General features: G+C 34.6%; 7 protein-coding genes across 7 annotated transcripts; 6 read left to right on the top strand and 1 right to left on the bottom strand.

Annotated features, from left to right (window-relative positions):
* Positions 1–371: 371 nt before the first annotated feature.
* On the top strand, positions 372–1,332 carry LOC129920002 (probable endochitinase). The gene has a single exon (XM_056001152.1). The coding sequence runs from the start codon at positions 491–493 to the stop codon at positions 1,277–1,279; it is 789 nt and encodes a 262-aa protein (XP_055857127.1). The 5' UTR covers positions 372–490; the 3' UTR covers positions 1,280–1,332.
* A 1,355-nt stretch (positions 1,333–2,687) lies between these two features.
* On the top strand, positions 2,688–9,004 carry LOC129919366 (mucin-2). The gene is made up of 3 exons (XM_056000224.1): positions 2,688–2,773; positions 2,838–4,670; positions 6,596–9,004. Exons 1-3 carry the CDS (start codon positions 2,767–2,769, stop codon positions 8,608–8,610), a joined length of 3,855 nt encoding a protein of 1,284 aa, XP_055856199.1. The 5' UTR covers positions 2,688–2,766; the 3' UTR covers positions 8,611–9,004.
* Positions 9,005–9,499: 495 nt separating this feature from the next.
* On the top strand, positions 9,500–11,653 carry LOC129920000 (uncharacterized). The gene is made up of 3 exons (XM_056001150.1): positions 9,500–10,684; positions 10,758–10,816; positions 10,879–11,653. The coding sequence occupies exons 1-3, from the start codon at positions 10,678–10,680 to the stop codon at positions 11,635–11,637; spliced, it is 825 nt and encodes a 274-aa protein (XP_055857125.1). The 5' UTR covers positions 9,500–10,677; the 3' UTR covers positions 11,638–11,653.
* Positions 11,654–12,500: 847 nt separating this feature from the next.
* On the bottom strand, positions 12,501–13,870 carry LOC129919997 (keratinocyte proline-rich protein-like). The gene is made up of 3 exons (XM_056001146.1): positions 13,678–13,870; positions 13,549–13,607; positions 12,501–13,475 (listed from the first exon to the last, which is right to left on the bottom strand). Exons 1-3 carry the CDS (start codon positions 13,682–13,684, stop codon positions 12,585–12,587), a joined length of 957 nt encoding a protein of 318 aa, XP_055857121.1. The 5' UTR covers positions 13,685–13,870; the 3' UTR covers positions 12,501–12,584.
* Positions 13,871–15,037: 1,167 nt separating this feature from the next.
* LOC129920006 (peritrophin-1-like) lies at positions 15,038–15,825 on the top strand. Its single transcript, XM_056001157.1, has 2 exons — positions 15,038–15,168; positions 15,238–15,825. The coding sequence occupies exons 1-2, from the start codon at positions 15,162–15,164 to the stop codon at positions 15,699–15,701; spliced, it is 471 nt and encodes a 156-aa protein (XP_055857132.1). The 5' UTR covers positions 15,038–15,161; the 3' UTR covers positions 15,702–15,825.
* Positions 15,826–17,429: 1,604 nt separating this feature from the next.
* Positions 17,430–18,168, top strand: LOC129920008 (peritrophin-1-like). The gene is made up of 2 exons (XM_056001159.1): positions 17,430–17,527; positions 17,580–18,168. The coding sequence occupies exons 1-2, from the start codon at positions 17,521–17,523 to the stop codon at positions 18,038–18,040; spliced, it is 468 nt and encodes a 155-aa protein (XP_055857134.1). The 5' UTR covers positions 17,430–17,520; the 3' UTR covers positions 18,041–18,168.
* Positions 18,169–19,345: 1,177 nt separating this feature from the next.
* Positions 19,346–20,071, top strand: LOC129920007 (peritrophin-1-like). Its single transcript, XM_056001158.1, has 2 exons — positions 19,346–19,501; positions 19,563–20,071. Exons 1-2 carry the CDS (start codon positions 19,495–19,497, stop codon positions 20,024–20,026), a joined length of 471 nt encoding a protein of 156 aa, XP_055857133.1. The 5' UTR covers positions 19,346–19,494; the 3' UTR covers positions 20,027–20,071.
* Positions 20,072–21,821: the final 1,750 nt, after the last annotated feature.

Below are 21,821 nucleotides of genomic sequence, written 5' to 3'. Positions count from 1 at the left end.
CGAGCTCTTCAAGGGGGTGAGTGTAAAGGCCATCTACATGGTGATGAAATTCCTTATCCTGGTGATTGCACAAAATATTTAGTTTGTCAATATTTTGATGGAACTGTTGTGCAGTGTGCAAGCGGTCTTCATTTTAATCCCGATTCGACGCGTTGCGATTGGCCAACATCAGCTGGTTGTACGCAAAAAGGTGGTCCACCATCACTGCCACCGACGCAACCACCAATTCAACCACCAACACAACCACCGATTCAACCACCAACACAGCCACCAACACAAATACCAATTCAACCACCAACACAATCACCAACTCAACCACCAACCCAGCCACCAACACAACCACCAACTCAACCACCAACACTACCACCGATTGAGCCTGGTTTTGACATTTGTATAAACCAACCAAATAATACATTCCTCCCATATCCTTGGAACTGTACGTGGTACATTCGATGTGAAGACAACATTGCCTATATTGAATCTTGCAAAGATGGAAAAGTTTTCAATTCTCTTTACCAAATTTGTGACTTTCCTGAAAATACAGAATGCAAAGAAGAACCATATCCATCAACTGTCACTCCTGGTGACTCCACAACAACAACAACTCAAGAACCCTCTCAAGGATCAAGGTATTTGTGAAGATATTGAATATGGAACTGTTCTCCCATACCCTGGAAGATGTGATCTTTACATTAAATGCATAGAACCAGCTCCACCAACATTTTCCTGTCCATCAGATTTGGAATTTAATGCAGAAACCAAAATCTGTCAAGATCCCAAAGAAGCTGGTTGTTCAATTCCCAAAGTAACACCAGAATTCCCAACTACCACTGAAGCCTCAAAACTTCTGCCACCACCAATTTACCCAGGTATATGCTCCAACTATTCAAATGGTGAATTGATTCCATATCCAGGAAACTGTTCACAATATATTTTATGTTGTGATATACCAATTGCAACGGCACAAGAATGCCCATACGGCCAAGAATTTAATGCAAAACTACAAATTTGTGAAACTCCTGAAGATGCTGGATGTTCCATTCTAACTCCAACTGAACCTCCAGGTTGTGCAAATTCTACAACGGGCTTGTGCAAAGATAATAAACCAGGTGACGTAATACCATATCCTGGTAAATGTAACAAATTCATCGAATGTGGAATAAAAGTTTCGTATGGAAGGACCTGCAAAAACGGTTATCACTTCAATCCAAAGCTTTTAATATGCGATGAACCAACATCAGCTCAGTGTTTAACTGCTGCTTTGTTATGTTTTCCATAAAAGCATTACACAAATCGTCTTAGGAGATATGTTTGGCCATATAGAATATAATTTTATTTAAGAATTTATTGTTAGTATTTATTGAATGTAATAAAATTTAATGTTACTTAAATCTGGAGTTTTCTAATTTTGTCAATATCTTTTGTTTGACTGACTCTATAGCGAGTTTTGTCATGCAATAAATAATGTTCACAGAAACAGACAGTATCCGCTCACATTGTCTGATGTTATACGTCTTGGAACACAAGAATATGAGAGAGAAATGTGCACCAAAAGGGTTTTTTCTTGTCTAATCAGGGATTGCTTTGGTTTCGAAAAATCTTAACATGTAACTTAGTCAGTTGTACAAACGTGGCTCAACCTAGGTTCAGGAATTTGACTTGCCGATGTCGACGGATTAGCTGTGGTTCAACTTTGGATCAAGTATTGATTTGGCTATTTTAACATGTATTAAACTTGAACCAATGCTAAACCTCAGCTTTACCACCGTGCTGAGCCGGGACAGGGGCAGTTGAACAAACGTAGTTCAACCTTGGTCCAAATGTTTTATGCACCGATTTTTTTAAGATTCTCATTCAACCTTCAACCAAAGCACATATGAATGTTAAACCAGAGTTAAATCTTAGTTATACCGCTGATTCCAGATATAATATTATGAACCACAATTTAAAACTAAAATAGTTGTACAACTTTCCCTAAACCCTTTTGTAACAACATCAGCGAATTTAAATAACATCAACACACACATTATAAATCTATTGACAGTACCGGTGATTTAAATACAACCTAAAAAAAATTTTCTTCAAAATACAAAGATTTCTGTGCATAACTTTAGGAGTAAGTTGGTGCTAATAAAAATTAAATTTTATGCGATAGACGCTCGAGTGTAACTATTTTAATGATATTGATGAATGGATCTTATCAGATCAAAGAACAATAACTTACTGTCACCAGAAACTGATGAGAAAGCTCCAATTAAAATTCAATAAAAAATTCATTGATATATTTATATAGGTATGTAGGTATATCAAAATCAAAGAAAAAATTAAATTTTATTGTACTAGTATTTGTGTTCATAGTAAAAAAAAATTTCTACTTGGCCAAAACAAAAATGTACTTAGTCCCTTATAAATGTTATCTTTTGATCAAAATTTAAATGTTTTGACCAATATATAACATAAATGCGGATTCGAGCTTTTAGGAAATGTTATAAAAATGCGGAATAAGACTTCTATTAAATTGCCAAAATAAATTAAATTAACAATCAAGTTAAGATAATAATTTTTATTTTTAATTCATAACTAATACAAATGGCCATAATCATTTAAATGAATAATAATAAAAAAAATGTTGGACTTAATCTAATCAAGGTCTGATTAAAAATGATCGTTTTTTTTTTGGCAAAAATCTTATTTAAAAATATATATTATTATGGTTTCTAAATTATTAAGTTAGTTTATTTCGAAAAACGAACCCGAAAAGAAGCCATGAAAGGTAAGAAATACTAAATTCGTTTATTGATTAATATGTTTGATTTAACATATTCTTTTTATTACAGGTCTTCTTATATTGATAGTTATAGTTGGAGCTGTGTTGGGTACACAAGCTGCCAGATTTTCAGTAAAAACTGATCGAGCTCTTCAAGGAAATGAGTGCTATGGCCATGAACATGGTGATAAAATTCCTTATCCTGGCGATTGCACAAAATATTTAGTTTGTGAATATTTTAATGGAACTGTGATGCTATGTCCAAGTGGTCTTCATTTTAATCCCAATTCGACAGTTTGTGATTGGCCAACATCAGCTGGTTGTACTCAAGAAGGAGGTACACCATCCGGAAATTGTTCTGGAGGACCTGGACCTTGCAACAGCTACTGGAACCCTGATGATTTGTATGGATCATGCGTTTGCCGAGACAAGGATAACGGAACTAGGTTCAGTGTTCGAAATAATTGCAGCGAATACTTTTCCTGTATTGGTGGATGGAGTTACCTCAAGAGTTGTGGAAGTGACATGTATTTCAATGACGATCCTAAAGTTAAAGCATGTGATCACAAGGAAAATGTATTCTGTCCATCAGCACCAACTGAACCACCAACTGAATTACCTACTAAACCACCAACTCAACCACCAACTCAACCACCTACTCAACCACCAACTGAACCACCAACTGAACCACCTACTCCACCACCAACCGAACCACCAACAGAACCAACAGTTGATCCTATTCCTACCCCTGGTCCTGGTTCTGACATTTGTATAAACCAACCAAATAATACATTCCTACCATATCCTTGGAACTGTACATGGTACATTCGATGTGAAGACAACATTGCCCATATTGAATCTTGCAAAGATGGAAAAGTTTTCAATTCTGTTTACCAAATTTGTGATTTTCCCGAAAATACACAGTGCATAGAAGAATCCTATCCATCAACTGTCACTCCTGATGATTCAATAACAACAACAACAACTACAGAAGAACCCTCGGAAGGCTCCACAAATCCACCTTACGTTGGCACAGGAATTTGTGAAAATATCGAGCGAGGTACTTTAATTCCATACCCTGGAAGATGTGACCTTTATATATTATGCATAGAACCAGCTCCAACAACTTTTGACTGTCCATCCGGTATGGAGTTTGATGCAGAATTAAAAAAATGTCAAGACGCAAACGAGGCCGATTGTTCAATTCCAAAAGTTACACCAGAACAACCAACTACAACCGAAGCCACAGAACCTTTACCACCACCAATTAACCCAGGAATTTGCTCAAATTATTCAAATGGTGAAAAGATTTCATATCCAGGAAATTGCTCTGAGTACATTATATGTGATAGTCCAATTCCAACGGCTGAAGAATGTCCATATGGTGAAGAGTTTAATGCCAAACTTCAAATTTGTGAATCTGCTCAAGATGCTGGATGTTCCATTCCAACCCCAACTGAACCACCTGGTTGTGCAAATTCAACAACCGGTTTGTGCGAAGGCTACAAACCAGGTGATCTCATACCATATCCTGGCAATTGTAATAAATTTATCAAATGTGGTGTTCATGCTTCGCAGTGTAGAACCTGCGATAAGGGTTATCATTTTAATGCAAAGCTGTCAATATGTGAAGACCCCGCTACAGCGCAGTGTGAAACTGAACAACCATCACCAACACCCCCACTACCAACAGGCTCCAATATCTGTTGTGGGGCAGCAAATGGAACATTAGTCGCATATCCTGAAGATTGTACACAATACATTAAATGCATCTATCCAATACCAGTAGCGCTTCAATGTGAAAAAGATTTACACTACAATGTCATTAGTCAAGCATGTGAGTCTGTCGAGAGTGCTAAATGTCAATGGTACAAGCCTATTACATGTGAGGGCAAAGAAGATGGTACACTTTTGCCGTATAAAGAAAATTGCAAGCAATACATCTACTGCAGTAATGGTGAACAAGTTCTGTTGCCTTGCACAATAGGCGCGATTTTCGATCAAACTGTCGGAAAATGTGTCCCAGGAGATGTTTGTCCATAACTTGTATTATATAGTACCTATCTCTGTTATTGAATGCTAATAAACTTTAAAATAAATTCGCATCACGGAACTTAAATATGTTATACTTATGTCAAATTCATTTATGTATGTATGTGCTGTCAACTGGAGAACAACTGGACGAAAATTTAACGAAAAGTACAAATGAACCATTAGGCACAGCGAATATTCTTACTTCATTCAGATAAGGTTAAAGATAAACTCTAACGAATTCAATACAAATTGTATGCACTCGGGAAGAAGAGCTTGATTAGATGATAGTACTAGATTAACCAAAACATCTACTATTAGTAAACTACCACCTCCAATGGAACAGGGCTAATGAAAGCCAGTTTTGGAGACTTTTGATGTTTGAATTGCAACTTATTTTTCTATATATGTATGTAGTTATCTATAATATTTTCCGCTAAACATTTGTCTTTGTTATTGAAATCGCAATGTGAAATATTTGCCTAGTGTAAATCCCGACTTAAGCATCTTTCATGGTTTAACGGCCATAGTATTCACTAGTTTAATACATCTGGATGTAAAATTGTCAAATGTCAAAAATAAATCCAAATTTAAAAAAGTTATCCCGATTTTAACTGTGAAAATAGTTAAAAATGACTATTTTTTCTCTGTGTGATAGTGATTATCATAAATTTGATTTTATTTTTGACATTTCAATTTCTTTACATCCAGATGTACTTTTTAAACTAGTGAATAATATGGCCGTAAATTAATTCACATATTTCTTTTATATCCGATTCCAACTAACCCAACTTAAAGCCTAGTACGATGTTGATGCGAAATAAAAAATCCCATACAAAAATGGCACAACGAAATAGTTAACGAAAAACTTCGTTCAACTTTCCGTTCTGCTGTATACGCTGCTCGACACAGCGGAATCGAAAAGTCTCTAATGTTACAATCGAACGTAATTTTTTTTAAACGTCAAAATCGTTGTGTCCGCTAACTTTTATCAGTATTAGTTCTGCGTCTAGTCAAGTTTGACAAATAAAAACGTCAAAATTTAACGAAAACAGATTTTTGAAGTTTTTAAAGTGAAACTGCACTCCAAAAAGTAGAAGTTCAAAAAACTGTACGAAAAATAGCAAAACACTTTATTACTTCATCAAATTTCATATATTCGTTCAGTTTTTAAAAAACTAACTAAAGACTTGGTTGGTAGGTTTGCCAGAAATGTTCAGTTCTTGCAAACAAAATTCAATTAAGCTCTCTTTACTATTTTACAAACAAAATTTTATAAGAATACATAAAATGGTTATATACATATAATGTATGATACACAATTCCTCGGAATGAATAAATTTTCACTTAATGAATCAATCGATATTTCCTAAAATCAAGAATAAAAATTGCATAATTTGTGATAACGAATTTTTTAACAATGAGATTATTTAAATCACTGGCCCAAAAAAAAAACTCTATGAATTATAACACTTTATCGTTTCAACAAAAAAAGTAAATCCCAAAACTTGTTGTTGTTTTAAAAATGTATGAAACTGTTGATAGGTAAGTACCTAATAAATTGAACCGCAAAAAAAAAGATAAAAAACGAAAAGATTTAATCTAAAAATATTTTGATTAGACAATAAACAATATTGCAAGAGTGCCAAATAGTGTTTCCAAAAAAATGTACCAATCAGTCAGTTGACAGAGACAAAAACGATAAGAAGTCATGAAAGGTAATACCTAAATAATAGACACTACCTCATTTTAAAATTTTTTTTGTAATTGATATTTTCCTTTCTACTTATTTCATAGTTTTTCTAAAAGTGGTACTTTGGTTATTTATCATTGGAGTGCAAGAAAATTCATTAGTTTCTACAAATCCCTTAAAAACTGATGCTAAAATAACAGGAAATGAGTGCTTCAATCATAATTATAACGATCGTATACCATATCCTGGCGATTGCACAAAGTATTTAGTTTGTGAATTTTTTTCTGGAACTGTAATGCCTTGTCCAGGTGGATTACATTTCAATCCAATTATGAAAGATTGTAGTTCACCAAGTACAGCTGGTTGCAATTCAGAAGGATCAATAATACCAACAAAATCACCAACGACACCTGAAATAGTGCCAACACTTACGCCTGATAGTAACCTTTGCAATGGCAAGACAAATGGAGTTCTGTTATCATATCCATATGATTGTGAGTGGTATATTCGGTGTGTGGATGACACTTCTGTAGTTATTCACTGTGAAAAAGGAAGGGAGTTCAATGCACTACTTCAAATTTGCGATTATCCGGAATATGCACAATGCGTAGCCACACCTTATCCGAGTACACCGGTCTCAACTACACCAATAAGGGAGTCAACAGAACCATCAACAACTGAGGTATCTACAGATACAACAACAATATCCACATCAACAACAGAAACATCAACGATTTCACCAACGACACCTGAAAAAACACCAACGTTAAGGCCTGAGGATAACAAATGCTATGGCAAGGCGAATGGAGTTCTATTATCATATCCTTATGATTGCGAATGGTATATTCGTTGTGAGGATGATAATTCTATACTTTTGCCCTGTAAAAAGGGAAGACAGTTCAATGTGCTTCTCCAAATATGCGATTATCCGGAATATGCACAATGCATAGCTACTCCTTATCCAACAACCGCGGAGGTATCGAGTACTACACCAATCCCAACTTCACCAACAAGTGAGTCAACCGAATCACCAGTAATCTCAACCTCACCAATAGAAAAAACAACAAATTCACCAACGACAATCGAAATAGTTCCAACATTAAATCCTGAAGATAACCGTTGCGATGGCAAAGCAACTGGCACACTAATATCATATCCATATGACTGCAATTGGTATATTCGTTGTGAAGATCATAGTTCTATCCTGCTTCCATGTAAAGAGGGAAGGCAATTCAATGAACTCCTTCAAGTTTGCGATTATCCGGAATATGCACAATGCATAGCAACGCCTTATCCAACAACAGCGGAGGTATCAAGTTCTACACCAATCCCAACTTCACCAACAAGTGAATCAACAACAGAAAATTCCACTACCACAGAATCACCAGCCACGGATACTTCACCAATTTCAAGCTCACCAACATCAGAGTCAACAACTTCACCAACGACGACAACATCATCTATAAAATATCCAACATTAAGGCCAGAAGATAACCTTTGCGAAGGCAGGGCTGATGGTACTCTATTACCGTATCCATACAATTGTGATTGGTATATTCGTTGTGAGGATGATGCTTCAACCCTTCGTCGTTGTAAAAATGGAAGGCAATTCAACAAAAATCTTTTAGTTTGTGATTATCCGGAAAATGCACAATGCATAGCCACTCCGTATCCTACTCGACCAACGGAACCAACTTCTGAACCCACTACTGAACCAACTACTGAACCAACTACTGCGTCGCCTATTCCTACTAAACCATCACCTTCAGGCTCCAATGTTTGCTGTGGTGTTGAAAATGGAACATTAGTCGCATATCCTGAAGATTGTACACAGTACATTAAATGCATCTATCCAATACCAGTAGCACTTCAATGTGAAAAGGATTTACACTACAATGTCATTAGTCAAGCATGTGAGTCTGTCGAGAGTGCTAAATGTCAATGGTACAAGCCTATTACATGTGAAGACAAAGAAGATGGTACACTTTTGCAGTATAAAGAAAATTGCAAGCTATTCTACTTCTGCAGTAATGGTGAAAAAGTTTTATTACCTTGCACAATAGGCGCGATTTTTGATCAAACTGTCGGAAATTGTGTCCCAGGAGATGTTTGTCCATAGAGAATAATAAGAGAAACGATTTATTCCACTTTTGTTAAAATAAAACAAACATGAGTAGTATGAGTATAACAGTTTCATTAAATTTTTTATTTTCTGAAAATATATATTATACAATAAAATTATATAGAGCTTATATAAAATATGTTTCGTCTTTAAATCTATCAACAACAACAACAAGACAATATATGGTTAACAGATAGAAGTCAATGTCAACACGATACGCCTACTTGACAATGTGTTTTTGATTTTTGATACCAAAAACCACTTAACACTAACATGTTTACGAACACACGAGACGGTTGGAAAAAAATACTACAAGAAACACAAGACGCAAAAAGTTTTTATCGAACTTTTATTATGTTTTTTGTCTCTTTGATGATAGGTACATAGGTAAGCAAGTTTTCTCCTGATGTAAATGAAGCTTATGTTAAAGTAACAACTTGAAAGAGTTTTAATTTTAGACACAAAGTTAAAGAATTGAGCTTGGAATTAAGATGTTACATATTTGGATATATAATGCACTTCTTGGTCTACTTACCCGCGACCACATGTGCAAGTTTTCAAGCAAGTAGCAAAATAAACTCAAATTAAACCAAAAAGAGTAGAACAGTTTTGTTTTTTAGAAACATCAAGAAAACTTAAAAACTTCACTCAACGGATTTACATTGACTAACTTACCGGACAGACAAGTCGTCATTTGGTATACTTTTGTCAAAGAGTTATTTACCTTGCAAGATCAGTTACAAATTATTATTCCTTTTTTTATTTCTTTAAATAATGTGCTGAAATTGGCCTCAATCCACCGACTCATTTTGGCATTTATGTTTGCTCTCTCACTAACACTTTATGGCGAGAAAGAGATATAACCAAAAAAGACGGGGAATTTTAAACTTGTTTAAAATATTTGGATTCACAGAAATGTCAAAATGAGTTAACAGAGTGAGGCCAATGTAAACACGATCAAAAAATGAAACTCTTAACGTCTAATTTTGACAGTTCGCCAACGAGGAATGCCTATCAGAGTAAAATATTTGACATAAAAGCGTGATACTTACCACGGCAACTCGTGGTACATCTCCAACCCATTGTGGGACAACCCGTGATACTTTTTAAGAAAACCTGTGATATCTTCGGGGAGAACACATGATTTTTACCAAAATAACCTTTGATACTTTACGGGGCAATTTTTGAAAAGTGATACTTTCCAGGGTAATCCTTGCTGCTTACCGGGGCAAGGGTTACATGTGATAGTTTCCGGATCAACCTGTAATACGTAGCAGGGCAACTCGTGACACTTGGCCAACCCATACTTTGACAAGCCGTTATAATTTCAAGGAAAAAATCTAATTTTTATGGGGAGAACATTTGATTTTTACCTGGAAAACCTGTGATGTTTTCTGCAGCAACTTGCTTACCGACTGAAGGCACCACGTGATACTTACCGGAGCAACCTATAATACTTATCAGGGCAATTCGTTATACTTGGTCAACCCATACTGGTACAAGCCGTGATACTTTCTAGTAAAACTTAAGATAGTTTCGGAGGGAACACATTAATTTTTCCTGTGATACTCTCGAGGGGGAACCTGTGATACTTACCAGGCAAAGCTGTGATACATACCGGGTCATTCCCTGACACTTTCTAGGTAAAGCGAGATATTGATATTTCTCGAAACAAACTGTTATGCCTACCGGATCAACTTGTGATACCTTTCTGTAAAATTGATTGGGAAAACAAAGTGAAAGGAATGAATGATTGTAAAGTTTTTATTATTATTCGCAACGCAATCTTCCAGACTATAAGCTTAAATCTAAAAATGTAGTTGTAGATTTATCAGATTTAATTAACCAAAAAACACATCACCATTCATATTTCCAAAAAATTAATCTTGGTTAAAACAGATAATACATTGAACACCAATAAAGTTTCTTGTGTTTTTTTTTAATTAGCTTTCGATAAGGACTTTATACAGATTTAACCATATAAATACTTAAAATCATTTGATAATATTTTTAGTTCTGAATTAAGTATTTTTGGCCACTGACAAAACGGTCGTGAGCGGCAATATGAACGGTAATTTTGGCTTAGAATTATTTTCCAAAAGAAAAACCTGATATAATTGCTGTGATATTATTTATTGTTATAGCTCTTCCACTGCTACTTTTGGCCATTATAGGCTTAACACGAGGTGAACTATTAGCTTCGGTAGGTTACAATCTTTGTTCAGATTTTATGTTATTCTTATTTTTTTCTTCTAATATTTCCAGGTCTGTAAGAGACCGTCAGGTGAATATGAAGTGGCAAATATAAATAACTGTTCCACATTTATCAAGTGTCACGGTCATAATGCAACGGGGCTTTCTTGTCTAGATGGCAAATTATTCGATACCAAACTCCGCATATGTCGTTCTCCATCACAAGCATTATGCGCAGTCAATGATATCCCGAATTATGTTCATGATTTATGTAAGACTATGCCTAAAAATGAACTTGTTCCTGGTATTGAGTGTGATAAATACTACAAATGCAATGGTATTAACACCACTGCACTGGCTTGCCCTAATGGACAACATTATTCCAGAGCATACGCAACATGTACGAACCCAATAATAGCTGGGTGTAAGGCCCTAAGTGACATGTGCTCTGGGGAATATAAAGGTTATGCTTTTCCATCGCTGGTATGTGATGAGTATTTTGTTTGCAATCGGAAGCTTAAGCCAGAACCAAAGACCTGCGATGAGGGACTTTACTTTAGCCCCAACCAACAGAATTGTACTCAACCAGCTTTGTCAGGTTGTTCAAATGACAATGGTGAAACGACAGATGATCCAAATGGTAATTGTGATAATGCTCCAGTACCGAAATGTGATTCAACCAATTCGGGAGCATTTTTCCCACATCCAAATCCAGCCTTGTTCTATATGTGCTTCAATTCTAAGCCATTAGAGTTGCAATGTGAAACTGGACTTACTTATGATACTTTGTTGAAATATTGTGTTAAAGAGGGAGCTAATCGTGTGTGTTGAAAATAAAATTCAGTTTGACGAAAGTTGCTGTTGCTTCTTTTAACTTGTTTAACTCTTTAAAACTTGGTCAGTGTAAAGCTCAAATTACACATACCAGTAGGGAATTTAGGAAGGAGAAACACTTTGCTTTTCTAGCAAGCAACTGCCACCGTGTTTAACTAATGGCAGTGAGTAATTTGCGGCTATAAGAATGGTATACCTAACTTTGAAAAAAAAGTCTCCAAAGAACTCCAAATCGCAAATAGCCAGTTTACACGAGTTGCACCATAAATGAACTAGGTTAGGCATGTGTAAAAAAAAAAATCTAAAAGTCTCCAAAGAACTCCTATTACCGAATGCTTGATTTACAGGAGCTGATCTGAATGCACATCGAGCTAAAATGGCTTAAAAAATAGTCTTCAAAGGAGTCTTACTTGCGAATGCCTTGTTTACACGTTCCAGTTTCCGACGTGGATCTAACCTGCTAGATCATGCAAGTGCTAAAATATTTCTTAAGTCTCCACCAAAGAACTGCGAGCTACACGAGTCAATTTGGGCTGTCAGGTGAAGTTGTGACCTACGAACCAGTTGGTGTATATTTTAGATACTAAATTCTCTCCAAAATCTTGGCTAAACCCAATTAATGATTCCCGGATGCTTTCAAATTCCACTCTGGGATAAATAATGGAGAGTAAGATTCATTAGGGTTCAATCACAATACTTCACTTTAACATTCCTTTACACGTAGTCGTTAGATTTCGGAGTACCAAAAATGGCGCCCAAAAAAAGAACATGATTGTGCAAAAGATTAAATTATAAACGTCTGAAACACTTAATTTTCAAAAAGTCAAGCGATAAAACAAAAACAACAGTTATTAGCCACAGAGTATAAAGAGCAAGTTTAATATTTTATTTGAATTTCTACATAAATTTCACTTGGTTGTGTCACTTCATTGAGTTAATTAAAATTAACCACACGTGCGACTGCATACTCCAATCTTTGAATTAAAATATAGATTTCCTGGGCAAGAATGATATCTACCTAAGCCATTGACACATTGAATATAACGCCTACAATTTCCAGGATATGTCAAAAATCCAGTTGTAACATTTTTGCATAAATTGTTAACGTCTGAATTTGAAGGATTTGATGGTAAAGGTGTGGTTGATGGAGTGGGTGCTTGAGTAGTTGTTGTAGTAGGTGGTGGGGTGGGAGCTGGAGTTGGTGCTGGAGTTGGAGCTGGGGTTGGTGCTGGAGTTGGTGCTTGGGTTGGAGCTGGGGTTGGAGCTGGAGTTGGGGCTGGGGTTGGTGCCGAAGTTGGTGCTGGGTTGGGGATTGTGGTTTGAGCTAGGGTTGGAGCTGGGGTCGGAGCTGGGGTTGAAGCCTGTGTAGGTGATTCAGTTGGTGCTTTATTACATTTGGCAATGCTTGGCCAGTCACAACGATTTAAATACACACTCCAATGCAATCCCCATGGACAACTCAGCGGATATGCTTGTCCAACTTTACACTTGAAAAATTTCGTACAATCCCCTGGAAAAGGCAAATGTGTCGGCTCCTCTGGATCCTCACCAATCGGGCAACTTACAACAATCATTCCATTGCCACCGTTATTAGAAGTAGTAATAGTAGTAGAAGTAGTGGAAACCACATTATCCGCCTTACAATCAGCTTGTGCAGGGTATTCGCATCTATTTGTTTTGGCACCCCAATGAAGTCCATTTGGACAGCTTAAAGTAAATGCATAACCTCCTGAACATTTGTAGAATTTAGTACAATCATTCGGATAAGGAAGTTGAGTTGGTTGAGATGCATCCTCATATTCATTACATCCCGGATGTAAAATTGGTAAATCATACTAAAATAATAAAGAAACAAAAAGTCTTTTATAAAATATAACCGACTAGAAGGAATAAAAGAAAGTTACTAACAGCTCTTATCAAGTGAACCGATATCACGCAAGTTAGAGCGAAAACTATTTTTTTATTCACTGAAATAAAAAAATGAAACAAAAATATTTATAAAGTAGTCAAGAACGCTTAAGAAACTTAAAAGCATACCACTCATATTGAACAACTTTTCAAAATCAAATAGCTTCTGTGAAGAGGTTTCTATTTCTTTTATAGAAAACACAAGAGTGATATAATCAAAAAAAAAAAGAAAATTGCATTCGACGTAAAAACCTTAGTTTTGAAGTACTTTAGCAAATATACTTGGAGGAAATAGAAATTTAATTACTCATGGTCAAGAGATTGAGGTCTTTTCTTGAAGGCAGAACTTTAATAAGTAAAATGGATAGAAATAAATATTGGAGGTTAGAAATTTCTGTGAGATGTGAAAAGTATGAAAAATGTTTACTCACCTAAATTACTCATCTAAAGGCCAAACTTTAATATGCATGAGCTTTTTTTTTGTTTTTAATCCACATTTCGTTTATTGATCTTTATTTTGAGTCAAAGTTGGACGAACCAAGAATATGCGCATTATAGCCAGAAATATGTGATTGTGTGTATTCTTTCACTCGCACATGCCAATTTGACATAAGCTCATATAAGCTTGTTTTACTTAGTTGTAAGAGTTTTTCAGACCATAGGCACTCTATGATCTAGGTTTAAGGCCTAACAACAAAATATGATGGTCAAGTTGAATTCGGTCATAAAGTCTCCACTTGGAGACATAAGTTCGGAGATCAAATAATTCACCTCTCTCTTCAATATGTATCGTTTGAGAGTGGAACGAATTTTTGATCAGCTTTTAAAATGGCTGAAAATGCCACGAAAGTGACGAGTCATCGCCCCAGACCCTAATTGACAACGTGGCAGAAAAAGACCTCAATTCATGTGGCGAGTCAAATTGGAGAACGACATAAGCTAGCTAGCTGAGACAGTACAATCTTAACCTTCTTCTACAAACGGCTTCCAAGAGAAAGAACAAACAAAAACCAGTTGACAATCAAACAGATGTCAAGTTAAGGCGGAAGTTTCATTAATTTTATATCAAATTCAATATACAAATAACACAATCAAATACTTGAGCATTATAATTTCCCAACAATATTTACATGACACATAACCCAACCACTTATTATTGACAAGTCTCAACTACTTCACAGTTAACAAATTAAGACACGAATCGGTATGTTACTTTGAATGTCAAACTTATTCGATGTGAATTCTTTCAATTCAAGAGACTTCCTCATACTGATTAATTTTAATATCAAAAACAAATATTTATCTATTTCAAGATTTCATTGGAAGCTAGAAATATTCATCATTTCATCACTAATAGCCTCTCTAAATTCAGCTATATGATAAATTCATATTATTTTTCAATTTCACAGTCCATAATGTAAGAATTGGAGTACTATGCACTTTAGAAAAATTAATTATACCGTTATCTTTCAAATTAATATCTAAAATCAATATTTGTCACAAGGTTTACGTAAAAAAAAAACTTGAAAAATGTCAGTCCCAAGGTATATAAACTGTTGTGGATCATAGTGGATCGCATCAGGATTATTTGAGAAATCGTCAAAGAAACAATAATGTTTAGTAAGCAATATTGATTTTTAAAATTTTGTTTTTAAATAATAACACTTTGTTTAATTTTTTCTTTTATAGAACAAACTACAAGCGTACTGTTGGTGTTGGTTTTGATTAATTTCACAACTGGACAGGACACTCAGGGAAGATGGTACAAAAGTAATGGAGTTGCCAATTTGAATTGCCCTTTGGATGATGATCCAGATGATCCAACACTTCTTCCATACCAAGGAGATTGTACGAAATTCTTAAAGTGTTCTTATGGTTTGGCATATACTTTGTCATGTCCCAGAAACTTGCATTGGTCAAAGACGTATAACAGATGTGAGTCGCCTAGAATTGCCCAGTGCAATCCCAATGAAGTAACTGCCAAACCTGAAATTGGTGGAAATGGTTGCACTTTCGCTTATGCACCACATCCTACCGATTGTCACAAGGCTATCCAGTGTGTTGATGGAAAGCAATCGGAAATAGAATGTCCAGCTGGTGCTGGTTGGGATAAAAATAACAACAGATGCTCTTTCCTTTTGGATAATTGTTAAAAGTTTCATTTTGTCATTTTTTTTTTATAAAAATTATACATAGCGTTATTGTGCAATTAATTAATGTAAAATATATAAATATCACAGTATCAATACAAAATAAATTAATTAAAGCTTAAAAAAATTTGTGTTATTAAATTTAGGCAGAACTAGTGGTCAATTCGCTTTAAATATTACCTCTCTTCAAACATCACAGTTGAAATTCTAGGTAACACAGCCACACAAAAAAAAATAAAAGTTCTGACCTAGGGTTACGACTAAGTTTATTTAAGGATATTTCAAAAACCTGACGTGATACGCCAAAATAAACTTCGGATTCGGTTTCAGCGACCCAAAAACTATATGAAAAACTTAGGCGCAACCCCAGATAAGAACTTTTGTTTTTTTGGTTTTGACATTTTTTTGAAGATATCTCAGAAACCTGACGTGATAGGGCGAAATTGACTTCGAATCTGGATTCAGCGATCCAAAAACTATATGATTAACATATTCGCACACCCAGATCAGAGAAAAAAATTTTTTGTTTTCGTAACATTTTATAGGGCGAAATTGACTTCGAATCTGGTTTCAGCGACCCAAAAACTATATGAGAAACCTAGTCGTAAAACTAGGTCAGAACTTTTATATTTTTTTGTGTGGCAGTGTAATTGTTGCGAGGTGTAAAGTGGTAAAAATGATGAGGGAAGAATGTTTTCAAATGTATAAAAAAAAACCCTACAGTAGAAATTTGGAAGAATAATTTTTTGCTTGATAGAAAAATAAGGCAGAAAATATGTCAAAAAAATGTTTGGCGTTTGTCAAGAACATCAAAACTTAACCACATCGTCATTATTTTGAAGAGATGTTCTTTTACGTTGGAAAAACCACTTTCTTTCTTATGACCAGAGGCAGCAATAGTTCCACTGGAATTTAATGGCATATCTCATCGAAAAATGGAGACAATCCTTATATACTGTTTTCAAAAAAGTAGGTAAGACGCATTTGTTAGAATTTGGCATCAGACTCATTTTACGAAAATATCATCTTTTCTGGTCATTCAAGCTGTGTTGAATGGTTTCAAATCTGACATTGACTACATAAATGCTGGTGTGCCCCAGGGTTCCATTCAGTCTCCGACACTATTTCTTATATGTATTCATAAATGACCTCTCATCAAAAACTTATTAGATATCTACTTGAGTTCTGATCTTGGCAGCATTGTTAAATTCAGTTTGTTGTCGTTACAATTCAACGTATCTCCAGCTCTCTCCCTGGCTAAGTGCTGCCACAGAGACTAGCCATTATAAACTTTTTCGAGATAGCAACCAGGATCAACCTTCCTTGGAGAATGTTGCGCTTCCAAATGCTAATTTCCCACGCACTTCATCATTGATGGACTATTTATAATTTTTTAATGCTAAGATTCATGTAACTGATAGTTAATAGTCCATAAACGATACATTATGGAACAAAATTGTCGCTCTTTGACTATCAACTATTGTTTATCGCGTCAACCAATTCCACCCCTGATCATCATTGGGTTTATAGATATTTCCTTACGATAAACATTCGAAAACTAAAAGCCTACCTTCATTCAGCAATGATGATGAATGAAATTATTATTTTTCAATTTCATATTGTATATCGTGAGAATTGAAGTATTATGCACTTTAGAAATATTAATTATACCGTTATCTTTCAAATCAATATCTAATATAAACATTTGTCTTGATGTTTACGTAAAAAAAACTTGAAAAATATCGGTCCCAAGGTATATAAACTGTTGTGGATCGTAGTGGATCGCATTATGATAATTTGAGAAACCGTCAAAGAAACAATAATGTGGAGTAAGCAATATTTATTTTTTTTTACAACACTTTGTTAATTTTTCTTTTGTAGAACAAGCAACAAGCGTACTATTGATGTTGGTTCTGATTAATTTCACTATTGGACAAGAACCGGAAATATGGCACAAAAGAAATGGAGTTGCCAATTTGAATTGCCCTTTGTTTGAAGATATATGGAATCCAACAGTTCTTCCATACCAAGGAGATTGTACGAAATACTTAATGTGCTCTTATGGTTTGGCATATACTTTGTCATGTCCCACGGGCATGCATTGGTCTACGATGTATTCAAAATGTTTACCAGCTCAAGATGCCCAGTGCAATCCCAATGTAGTAACTTCAAAACCTGTTATTGGTGGAAATGGTTGCACTTTTGCTTATGCGCCACATCCTACCGATTGTCACAAAGCTATCCAGTGTGTTGATGGAAAGCAATTGGAAATAGAATGTTTAGCTGGTGCTGGTTGGGATAAAGTTAACAGTAGATGCTCTTTACTTTTGAGTAATTGTTAAAAGTTTCTTTTTGTCATTTATCTTATTTATAAAATTGCGTTGTTGTGCAGTTAATTAAATATAAAAATATAATAATATTACAGTATCTATACAAAATACATAAATTAAAGTTTGAAAGTTTAAAAACATTATTATTGTTTTTTTTTTGTGATTGGGATGTATCCGGTCAAGTTTCCATAAATCTTGTAAAAAGGCATGGATAACAATTTAACGAATCTAATACCCTGATTCTCCCACACAGTCATAAACTTTTGAGAGTCACAAAAGGAACTAGTCTTCGTTGTTGTGCCGTTGTGATCTGCTCCATAGGAGATCACAACTTTGACAATTTTCGTGACTGTCACAAGTTGTGGCGGTAGAGGAGAATAGGGGTTATATAAGAATGTGTGCTCAATATGAGAATAATATAGCAACAAAGAGCAAAACTTCCAACATTATTGCACTTTATGGATGTAAATATGAAAATCGACTGCATCACTTTGTCTTTTCATTTAACAGAACTGAAACAAACAGTTTGTTAATTTTTGACACAAGCAACCAGTTTTTGATAGATGGTCTTATTTCACTTAGACTTGTTTAATGGCATCAATTGGGGGTAGAAACTCTCGAAAATTGACGAGTGTTTCATTTTTGAAAATTTAATGGAGTAATTTTCGATAATTTGCTTGAATTTTATAGATATCTATCAATTTTAATTAATGTTTAAGGGAGAAATAACGAAGCAATTAAGAAGTTGAGAGTTCAGCCGCATTGTGAATTTTGGTCTTCTTAGTGGTTATAAGTTATCTATCGATGAGCCAAAAATTCACAGAAATTTTGTGCAAACTTTTGACTCACTTGGGTGGGTTGTAAGTTCATAATTGATTTGTGGAATTATGACCCACACAAGTGGGCCAATAGTCCTTTATGGACTTTTAGCCTCTTGGCTTTTGACCCAGTATCCATCTTCATTTAAATGTTCTTGCTCGAAAAAACTCTGCAGCCACGAAAGCTGACATCAATTTAAGACTTGAAAAAATGTAATAACTGTCGAAACAAATTCATAGAATTCGTAAAAAAATAACCGTAGAAATTTAAACCACCTATACATTTAAGAGCTTCTAATATGTCAAAACTTAAAACATTATTCAAATTTGTAGGGTGAAAATCATTCCAGGACGCTTTCAGCCACCCCTCCCCTTGCTACGGGTCTGTCACAAAATCCATCCATTATGAACTTTCGAAACAGCAACCCACATCAATTGAACAGTCTATAATGTCAAATCTGGAGTGCTGTAAATTTTAAAAAACATTAATTACACCGCTATCTCTCAAATTAATATCTAACATCAATATTTGTATGGATGTTAGTGTTAAAACAAAGCTTTGAAAATAACGGTCCCACGGTATATAAATAACTGTGGATCATAGTGGATCGCATTAGGATATTTGGAGAAACCGTCAAAGAAACAATTATGTGGAGTAAGCAATATTGATAATTTTTTTATAAATAATCGTTTTTTGTTAATTTTTCTTTTTATAGAACAAACTACAAGCGTACTGTTGGTGTTGGTTCTGATTAATTTGACAATTGGCCAGGACATTCAGGGAAGATGGTACAAAAGTGATGGAGTTGCCAATTTGAATTGCCCTTTGGATGATGATCCAGATGATCCAACACTTCTTCCATACCAAGGAGATTGTACGAAATTCTTAAAGTGTTCTTATGGTTTGGCATATACTTTGTCATGTCCCAGAAACTTGCATTGGTCAAAGACGTATAACAGATGTGAGTCGCCTAGAATTGCCCAGTGCAATAACAATGAAGTTACTCCCAAACCTCAAATTGGTGGAAATGGTTGCACTTTCGCTTATGCACCACATCCTACCAATTGTCACAAGGCTATCCAATGTATTGATGGAAAACAATCGGAATTAGAATGTTCAGAAGGTGCTGGTTGGGATAAAGATAACAACAAGTGTTCTTACCTTCTGGGTGATTGTTAAAAGTATCTTTTTTTCAGTTTATGCAGTTTATTAATGTAAAAATATATAAATATTTCCACATTTACTTATGCAAAATAAATTTATAAAAGCTTAAATTGATTTTGTGTTGATTGTGTTGGAACTCAGTGCTCCAGCTTGCTTTTAATGTTAATTCTCTTGTGGCATTTTAGATTGGAAAATCTTTATGAAAAGGAGAATTTTCAAAAATGTATGGAGAATAAACCCAAATGAGACTAACAAGGCTTGATAGGACATAAATCGTAGATTATTTTTTTTTTTTCAAAAATGTATCCGTTGAACTTGCTTTAGCGATTTTTAATTTTAAATTATTAAGTGTAATTTCATGCAAAACTATTTTTAGGGAAGTCAGATTGTATTGATTTTAGTTCCATATAAAATCCAGCATCGAAAAGTAGGTACCTACCCTAAGATCATGTGCCATAAACCTAAATTATCCTTTAAACATCAAATGGCTGATTTCATAAACATTTTTAAGGCTTTTTAAAATATTTTTAATGATTAATATTTTAAAGTTCTTCATGAATTTGGTTGTTTTCAGCCAAAATTTTTCAGAGCCTAGAGTAGTTCTAAAATAAGGTCCATTAACTATCTCTATATCTTTATTAAATAAGGATGATATCTAGAACGAATTAATGTCATAATATAGAGCTTCCGACATTCCATGAGTCGATTTTTACCGTGCGGCGAAGCTTTACGTCTCGTGTGTTGCAGGTGACTAATGTGACAATCCCCATAGAAAAATCCTATTCGACTTAAGCAGTGCGTAAAATCGTGCGGCTGAAATCGTGAAGTCAGCATAACCACCATACCTATGCATTTTAGTTTTCAAGTGCATTTTGTGGTCAAAAGTCGACATTTAAATCGTTGCTAACTTAACCTTTTTCGTATTGTGGAAGAAAAATCAGTCATATATGGTGTCGTTTTTTGACATCTGACATTTTTGTCAATTTTCTTGCGATATCGCGACATATTGGAAACTTTTTGTGGAAAATAAATTAAATTAAAATTCATAATAGGATTTTCTACACCCAGTATTCAAATTCCAATCTGATTTTTGAAGAATTGTCAATATAAATCATCTCATGCCGCAAGAAACACCATTTTAAATCTCATGTCTATATTAAAGTTTGGTTGGAACATAGCATTAGGTAATATAGGTAAATGTCATTTTGACATGTATGTCAAAACGTAAATTTATACATTCTCGTATTACACAGCCACACAAAAAAAAAAAGTTCTTATCTGGGGTTGCGAATATGTTAATCGTACGTGATGGGGCAAAACGGACTTTGGATTCGGTTTTAGCGACCCAAAAACTATATGAAAAACATATTCGCAACCCTAGGTCAGAACTTTTTTTTGTGTGGCTGTGTTATTTATGGTATCTACAGTTTGAATTTGCAACTTGTATCATCAGGTTTTTGCTTCACACTTTCGACTTTGACAGATTTGCAAATTTCTCTACTATACAAAATCTTTCTTTATATAAACAGAAATTAAAGATAAGATAAATAATAACAAATATTCCATTATGGCAATAATTCCGTAGGTTAATAATTTTTTGACTTCAGTTAAAAATGAAATTAGATTTTCAGTGGCATAGTTTAGTTATCGAATCCTTTCGAATCGAATGAATATCAGTGCCAAATGATTCATAAAATTTCCAACTCTTTGAAAATCTAAAGAGATATTTTATCTATTATTTACGTTCTTTGAATTTAAGAGATATAAAAGCCATTATGTACTTGCAATACTTGTCTGCGGCTAAACAAAA

Source organism: Episyrphus balteatus, chromosome 4 (genome assembly GCF_945859705.1).
Source record: "Episyrphus balteatus chromosome 4, idEpiBalt1.1, whole genome shotgun sequence".
NCBI classification, from domain to species: Eukaryota; Metazoa; Arthropoda; class Insecta; order Diptera; family Syrphidae; genus Episyrphus; species Episyrphus balteatus.
The sequence above is the reverse complement of the archived record's forward strand: the minus strand, read 5'-3'. Positions and strand labels throughout refer to the sequence as shown.